This window comes from Syngnathus floridae, chromosome 12 (assembly GCF_059516105.1).
Source record: "Syngnathus floridae isolate MCC-2025c chromosome 12, RoL_Sflo_1.0, whole genome shotgun sequence".
NCBI classification, from domain to species: Eukaryota; Metazoa; Chordata; class Actinopteri; order Syngnathiformes; family Syngnathidae; genus Syngnathus; species Syngnathus floridae.
This window is the reverse complement of record NC_142424.1, coordinates 1,802,566-1,811,078: the sequence shown is the minus strand read 5'-3', so window position 1 is coordinate 1,811,078 and position 8,513 is coordinate 1,802,566. Positions and strand designations below refer to the sequence as shown.

The following is an 8,513-nucleotide window of genomic DNA, read 5'->3' as shown; positions in this document are numbered from 1 at the left end:
CATCATTCATCAACTCCCCTCACATTGGACAGATGATCCAGGTTGGCGGCGTGGCGTCCAAAACGGGAGAAAATAACCCGCGCAAATGTTTGTTGCGTAACAGAGCGGGCGGGCGGGCGGGCGCCGTCTTTGAATGGATTTGGTCCGATTTGGACATGACGTAACATATACGTTGCATTCACCAGCAGTTTGCATGACACGGAAATGGCACACGGATAATATAAAATAATTAAAAAATGGTTTAGTTGACTAGAGTCAAACTTTCATTTCCTATAGTCAGACAAACGCGCGCTTATCGGCGGCATCATTTACGAACCTTCTACAGACAGACGAATGAAAAAATGCTGGCCAGCATTAAAAAAACAACCGCGAAAGACATTTAAAATACCACCAAAACGCGCAACGACGCGACGCAAAGTGGATTGTGGCGTGCCGTGCCGTGCCGAAACCTCAAGCACTCCCTAGACAGCTAAAATCCTGCAAGAAATAATAAATGGCATTGTAAGAAACTGCAAACATTTGCTCACGGGCTAAATGGCCTGCGGCCAACAATTTACCTCCAGGCCCACCGTCGCGGTGGACGTGACGTTGCCGAGTCACGAGAGTACGACAATCCTGCAACAAACCAAATAAAATAAAATAAAAAGGCTTGTGAGAAAAGGCAACAAAGCGTGCCAACCGTGCAACAAACACGGCGTCCGTCGTGAAAAACGGCAGGAGACGACAAACATTTGCTAGCATGCTCGCTTACCTGAGAAACCGTCCGCCGCCGCCGCCGCCGCCACGCGCTCGGTGGCACCTGCATACGATAACTCCCCTTGAGCGAGCACACCTGTCTTCAATTTGCCTAAAGCCCTGACGTCACATCCGTCGATTCAAATCTTCTTCTCCTGATCGTCCAACGGCGCTCGGCACACTGACGCCACCAGGTGGTCGCCTGTCATGGTGACTACTGTGGAAAGGGTTGCTTCGGACGATCCGTTGAAACTTTGAACACCGAACATGTTTGGATGAGGGATACTAAAACTTTCAGCTCCTGCGGAACGTGAAAGTGACCAAAAACTTTTCACGCAGCTGCGCTTAACGAGAGAATCACATGGACACTCCATTAGGTACACCGCCATTTTCAAGTGTACCTAATAACAGGCCACTTTATTATCTCGGAAAACATGTTGGAATGCGGCCTCGAGGACTAGAGCTTGACACCTGTGACCTTTGACCATGATATTTCCCTAAAAAAGTGGCCTGTTATTTGGTACACTTGAAAATGGCGGTGCACCTAATGGAGTGTCCGAGTGACGTCACAGATCAAACAGCCATGAACGGGCTCATATGTATCGGTAGGGTTTCAAATAAGGCTAATATGTGCTGATTGACCAAAAAAAAAAAAAAAACAGGCGTGACTTTCAGGCATTTTTAATTGGCACAGTAAACACAATACAAAGTATTCAGTGCTCCAGAAAAGAAAAAAAAACACAAGTAAATTGAACGATAGGCAACGAGAAGCAAACACGCACACACATGCACTCACACACGCGCTCACTCAAACACACACACTAACATACGTGTACGTTTGCAAAGCGACGCACTCCCCATAGTTAAAATTTTCACTTTGCATCTTGAGCCTTATATTCATATTTTCTATATTTATACTCTCATGGGAAAACGACGCCAGGAGCAAAAAGTGGTTCGATTTGACCAAGGAGTGACACTGAAAAGAACAAAAATGGATGCTCTTAAAAAAATAAGTCGCAAGAATTGTAATATTACGAGACGTTTTGTTAGGAGCATAAAGTTACGGATAAATACTATCAGACTTTTGTCGTTTCTTCCTCTCAAAATGTAACCTTTTCTTAATATTAAAACTATATTCTAAACTTTAGTAACATTTCTTTTCATTAAAAAAATAACTTTCTTGTCATTGAATTTTACTGACTTTGATTCTTGTCACATGACAACTTTGTTTCTACTGCCTATCTCTAAATCACAATTTCAAATTAAAAGAACTGCTGTCGTAATTTTCTCACATTGATCTCTCAATATAACTTTTTTTCCCAGAATTTTTAAGCCGCTTAAAAACAATTTCTATGGCTCAACAACAATTTGTCATGTAAAACTTTTTTCTTCTTTTCAGCATGACACTCCGTGGCCGGCCGCACAGTTTGTTTCGTGGTTTTTCTCCTCAAGCAGAAAGCGTCCCATCCCAAACAAACACTCTTGCAGTAAAGTGGCTTTTCAGTGGCGTTCCGTGGCAGAACACACGTTTTCTGCTCTAGATCATGAAAATCATCCTCATTGAAAAAGTTCCAATAAAAGACATATGTGCCATTATGAACATAGTTGGTGGAACAGAACAGCAAGTGTCAGTTGAACAGATAAAGCAGGCTCAAAAGTTAGAATGCTGTCATCAACACAACAAGCTTGGGGTGGGGGGGGGGGGATGAACGATGGCAACACAAACCCTAACCCAAACAGGTCAAAGTGAGAGGTGGGGGCATGCTATGCTCAGCACTAACAGAAATTACAATACAGAATAAAAACATTATCTGAATGACTCTTTCTGGGGGTTGGTACCCTGAAAAGGACAGCCAGCTTCAGGGAAGGGGAGGGGTGAGGAGGCAGACAGGGCAAGCATGCGGCAAACCGTCAACGCCGGGACCCGATTGGCTGCAGAAGCTAGCTAGGGGTGGAGTTAACAGGTGCTGGAGGCGGGGTTAAGTGCAGGTGACAGGAAGGGGTGGGCGGCGTTGACGTCAAAGAGAGGAGCAGATGACATCATGACAGGAAAACACAGCCAACACCACTTCAAGTGCCAAGCAGGTACACTTCATCCTTGTTCTTTTTCCCCAATTGTAATTATAATGCTGCATTTCTTGTCATAATATCAATGCTACAACTTTTGTCATGTATGTAGCATTAAAAAAAATTAATTGGAATTTTATTTTTCCATAATATTTTTTTTAAAAAAGTCCTAAAAATTAAATCCAGTAACATTTATATTTTTTTGTTGAAACATTTGTAACATACTAATATTATGACAATCAAGCAGCTTTTTTTGTCACAATCTTCTGAACGTGTTTTCTTGTGCTATTGGCTCCAGGATGGATGGATGGATGATGATGATGATGATGATGGTGAGAAAATTGGGTGACGTGGTCCGGCGATGCTTCTGCCTCCTCTCTCTGACTACACCGTTGCGGGTTAGTCGGGCGGCTGAGCTTGACTTAAGCGAGCTGAGCTGTTAGGGGCCACAAGCGTGTTAACAATTTGAATGTGGAGGTTTCTAAAAGTCTGTCTCTTTTTTTTTGTTTGTTTTTTTTGTTTTTATAAAGAGGAAGAGGTCCCTAGGCCGCTTGCCCTGCCGCTTCCTCAGCCAGCATCTGCTTTAGGAATCTGCAATGCAGGACAGGAAATAAACAAACAAAACAAGTGACACAAAGAAGAAAAAAAAGAAATGTTAGATGGCGCTGGAGTGGAAAAAAATGAGAATTGCATTGATTTGAAAGACAGCCATGACGACAGAATAAAAGCAAAGGCTTCAAGTACAATGACATCGATTGAGATGAAATGAGCGTATACATTTTTTGGAGCTCATGCTACGAAAGGACGTACTTTCCTAGAAAAATAACTTTTCTCACACCTACTCTCATTGGTGTCCGACCGATATGGATTTTTTATTTGATTCTTTTAATGCCAATTACGATATTTGGCAGAATTAAATTTGATTTTAACCAGAAAGAAAAATCATCAAAATTCAGCCAATTATTTTTCTTTGATTGTGGGAATGTTTGACTCATTTGTCTCATCATGTGTTGAAAGAAAAAAAAAGAACTAATCGGTCGGTCGGGCCCTACACTATTTATGGCGGAATGCCACAATTTTACAGCAGACGACATTTGGCATGCGTTCCAGTGAGATACGGCGACAAGTTTACATTCATTTGTTGCGCGGGCACGACGGAAGACGACGCGGCCGGCGGTGGGCTTGGAGGGGGCGGGGCTAATGACAGTCAAATGTAGGTCATGGCACCTTTGGCGTTGGTCCCCAAGAAGACCTCCACGTAGGAGGTGGGCACGTAGCCCTCCTCGTCCTGGTTGCGGCGCACCCGTGTCCAGCCGTCGCCTTTGTCCTCCTCGATGACGTAGAGCAGCTCGCCCTCGGCCACCGAGATGGTGCCCTCGTTGTGGCCTGATCGAAAAACAAAATTTGTATCCAGTCAGAAAAACATTATGTAAGCATAAACAGCATCATCCAAAAAGAGATTTGTCATTTTAATGTCTTATTTTGGGTGGTCTCTTAATCCTATTTTTCCTAATATCGCTTGCAACTTTTCACTTACCGTCAAACGGATACAAGGCTTTGCAGTTTCCGATGGTGGGCAGCGACTCCTCGTCGTCAAACTCGTCGTCAAACTCGGGCGTGACGGCCACCGGGGGGGGCTTGGCGTTGGCCACGTTGGCCTTTTCGTGGCTCTCCGAATTCTGCTCCTCCGTGTAGCTGCCGTCGGGGCTGCTCGAGGGCCAACGCCCGCAAAGAGAGTAAAAGCTATGAAGGCGTGTCCGGGTGACTCCCCGCCGAGTCGAGTCTACCTTACCTCTCTCGGTCCTGGGCGCAGTTGTTGTTGACGGCGCCGCTGCTGTGGCTCTCGTAGAGTCCGCTCCGCCGATGCGTGTCGCTCTTGGAGGGCATCCGCTCCTCCACCTCGGCCAGCCAGCCCTGAAGCGGGTGGTTGCCACAAAGTCAGGTCGCCGTCTCGGTGAGGACGAGCGCTACGCGCTGACGTCCACTCGCCTCAAATTTCTGCACTTCAAACTGCAGCTTCTCGATGTTCTGCCCGAGCTCGGCTAACCGAGGGTCCAGGCTGGCGGCGTCGCCCATCTGCGGATTCTTCACGTAAACGTCTTTCATCTTGGTCAGCGCGTCCCTTGAGGAGGAGATGGAGGAGGAGGAGGAGGAGCAAATGGTCATCAGTGTGTCACAAGTTAAATGAGCTTACGCAAAAGCAGCCTGAGAAGAAGAAGATGTATTTCAAAAGTTGAACTTTTGCACCTCTGGTCCGTCTCCTTTTGAATGTCTTTGTTGAGCTCGTCCAACTTGCCCTGCAGCTTCTTCCTTCGCTGTTCCGGCGGCAGGTGGCTGAAGTCCTCAGGTCCGGAACCCTAAAACAGAAAGTCGAAATGCCACAACTGCATTGTTGTTGTTTTTTTATGGGGATAATCTTTTGCTATTCTTTTTAAAGCTAATTCATGGACACTGGCCAATATGATTAGGTGACATTTACTTGTTGTATTATAATTTGTTTTGTTTACAATACTTAAGGCATTGTTTTGGGGATGGCAAATAAAAAGACGAGCGATGGACTTGGGAAGGTGGATTAGTGTGTTTGGATCTCATTGAGTTTTGCTCAGCACAGGGTGTGACTGCTGGACCTACGAGTGCAAAGGAAGGGCTACACATGCTTGGTCACCATGGCAACCGTACCCATCGACAACGGGTGGGCTAACTCCGTTTTGCAACACGGTTATGAAGAATAATAGGCATTACGATGCATTTCTTGACTTCAAAATAGCAAAACGGAGTTAGCCCACTCTAGGCCGCCCACATGCAACACTTTCTGGACACGCACACACACACACAGATCCGACCTGTCATGCACAACATGCACAAAGCTACCAGATCAAATTCAAACAGTTGATTTGCATTCGTAGTTTGGATTTTCTACCAACCGGCTACAGAGTGTTAACATAGCATACTGGCTAAGGGTTAGCGGGAGCTGGCAGGTTAAGCATTTGTCGATTGTGACGATAGCTATTCGGTTACGATGTGTAAACTAATTCTTTTTTTTCATTAAATTGGGATAATAATTCATTTATTATTCTTAAATCTGACACCCGATTGGCAGAATAGGGAAGGTGTGCAAATCAAAGTTTTCAACCAAAGCAATCGACCAATCAAACGCCAAAGTCTTTCATAATGATGAGCAATCATGCAGTGCCGGCCGGGACACCAATCGACGGCCGCGACTCCAAAGTTAGTATTTTGCTGAGAGTAGGGCGACTACAAACGACGACAGTAAAATATGATCACCTCAATGAGATTCCGGACGTGGGAATTGAGTGTGAGCTGCACCAAAGAGCAGGGGATGAGGGAGGGAGGGATGGGGGGGGGGGGGGGACAACAAAGCCGTGGCATAAAAAAACAATTCAACAGAAATGAAACAAGACCCGTCGTGAGGTCACAGCAGATCCAATGGAACAATTACAGCACGACAACTTGCGTTATTGACAGATACACGTGTTACTGGGTGGGCATGCATCATGCTGCGAGGATGATGGCGGTGATGCGGTTACACGGTCATGCTTACCAGCTTGAGAGAAAGCTTCATGGTGGGGGAGCAAATAAAGGGGCGAGGGGAGGCGGGAAAGAGAGAAACAACACAATCAACGTCAAGGGGGAAACAAAGAGGGACATTGTGGCTTTTCAAAAAATAAGTGTTGCACGGCCGCAGTTTCACGTCTGACAGCGGTTCTCAAAGTCACCCGTGGGAATAGATCCATCTAGTTACATATAAAAATAATTATAATAATTATTTTTTATATCATTTTTTTTGATGATTTATTTCTTGGAGAAAAAAAAAATTGACTTGTCACATTGGTAGTTCCCCACAAACTAGGACAACTTTTAAATTAGGGCTATAAGTGGTACTTAAATGTAATTCTGCTAAAAATATCTCCCATGAATGACAAAATGTTTGAGAACCCCTGTGCTAAAAGATGAAGAGTTTAAAGGGAAGTGGGGTAAGGAGAAGTGCATGAAAATGTGCCCCCTCCCGCTACGTCCTGCTGCCATGACACACGCTAGACAGCAGAGGGCGCTACAAGCACGCACGCAGATCTCAAACAAGGAGGCAGATGATGGACACTGTCTCAGTCCCAACGAGATATACTGCAGACGCCTTTCACATCCTCCGATCCATTCACACACCCGCCATTTTGTAGCTCAATCTGCACAATAATAGCTGCTGCGACTCAGAAGCACTTAAGTCCCCAAAAAATAAAACCTCAAAAAGAGTCATGCAACTTCAGCTCAGTGACCATCTGAAGCAACGCTACCATCCATTCTGGCCACCTTAACAATGCCTTTAAGCAGTCAGACAGACAGATATAAAACACGTACATTGCGGGAGGCAGCAGGGCTCAATGACAAGGCCCCCTAATGTGATGTGATGGGTAGGATGAGCTGATGAGGTCATCGTCCCGGATCAACGGACCCAAAAACAGCTCAGGGGGGAGGCTTCCTTGATGAGGCTGAACTTACGACGTACTGCCGGGCTTCGAAAGCGTACGTGGGCCGGCCCAGAGTCCTCTTCATGAGCTCTTTGTGACAAACGAGCGAGCGCGGCGGCGGCGGCAGCGGCGATTGTTGCTGCTGCTGCGGAGGTGCTCGGTGAGGTGGTCGGAGAGAACACACGTCAACTCACACACTTCAATTGTAGTCTATGCAAAGCTATTGCAGCACTTAATATCTTAAGGTCCATGTACTCGTTCAGTCTTTGACCAAATTTGCAGAGATTGCTAGTATATGGACCTTAATTTGGAGAAAGTTATCTATCGCTCAAAAAAATGCTCCAACAGGTATTAAAAAAAATAAATAAATTCTTATGCTGTACACAACACCCCCACTGGCACAACTGCTCCACACCTAGTGGTGATCAATGCACGGCTATACTTTTTGTGTGTGTGCAAATTTGAACTTTATTTCTGGGGAAACAACCGCCAGTTATTTACTAGAAAAAGTGCAACTTCCATAATACCACAAGAGGGCGCCAAGGTCACGTCTGGTACTTGGTACGCGTCTATACTGCTTACAGTATATTGGGTATTTCTATTGATTTAAAATCTGTGTTTAAAAAAGTTAAAATCCAAAAGGGAACAAGAAAAATGCTATTTGATCATGAAAATTCATTTGAATTTGGCAATTTGATGACTAATGTAATAATTAAACGGTTTTGAGATAGTTCAGTGTTTGACCACTACTGATGTTTTAATGAATTAATAATCTCAACGAGACAATGGTTACAATTTAGCCATACGCAGCAAGTGTAATCATTCAAATAAAGTATCTGCGATACTGGCCCAGTATTTACTTTGTATCCTCTTGACAGTAGATCTTCGACAGATCCCCCGGTTGTTCATTTTGTGTGCCAGTGGGGGTGGAATTGACAAAGTATCATCCCTAAAGTTTGTAACGAACAAACATGGATCGACACGAAACATAGAAAAGTTGAAGTGCTCACTCTGAAAAGACACGTGGTGAAAACGAGCAGTTTTCATTTCAATCATCTCCATCTGAATGCTCAAAATGTGAGCGTAAGTTATCGCGCTTTCAAAGAACCGTCGCAGCCCTTCCTACTTTTCAATAGCTTCCTGCTCAAAAAAAAAAAAAACCTCACTTCCTTTTTTTCTTCTTTTCTGCCAAACTTGAATGGTTTCCTGGACGCTTTGCATTGTGCC

The 8,513-nt window shown here is 44.8% G+C and overlaps 1 protein-coding gene across 23 annotated transcripts in view; it reads right to left on the bottom strand.

The window, feature by feature from the left end:
- Positions 1–1,400: 1,400 nt before the first annotated feature.
- The window catches only part of LOC148389408 (formin-binding protein 1-like), a 24,227-nt gene continuing 17,114 nt past the window's right edge, over positions 1,401–8,513 (bottom strand). For 3 of the 23 annotated variants that reach the window (XM_088392220.1, XM_088392223.1, XM_088392226.1), the window contains exons 11-17: positions 6,365–6,379; positions 6,088–6,123; positions 5,050–5,159; positions 4,792–4,924; positions 4,595–4,716; positions 4,340–4,509; positions 3,401–4,188 (exon numbers count right to left, since the gene is read on the bottom strand). In XM_088392220.1, the coding sequence (XP_088248346.1) occupies positions 4,010–4,188; positions 4,340–4,509; positions 4,595–4,716; positions 4,792–4,924; positions 5,050–5,159; positions 6,088–6,123; positions 6,365–6,379 (765 nt within the window). In that variant the 3' untranslated portion in view covers positions 3,401–4,009. The other 20 variants (XM_088392231.1, XM_088392235.1, XM_088392232.1 and 17 more) reach the window with 11 other exon arrangements.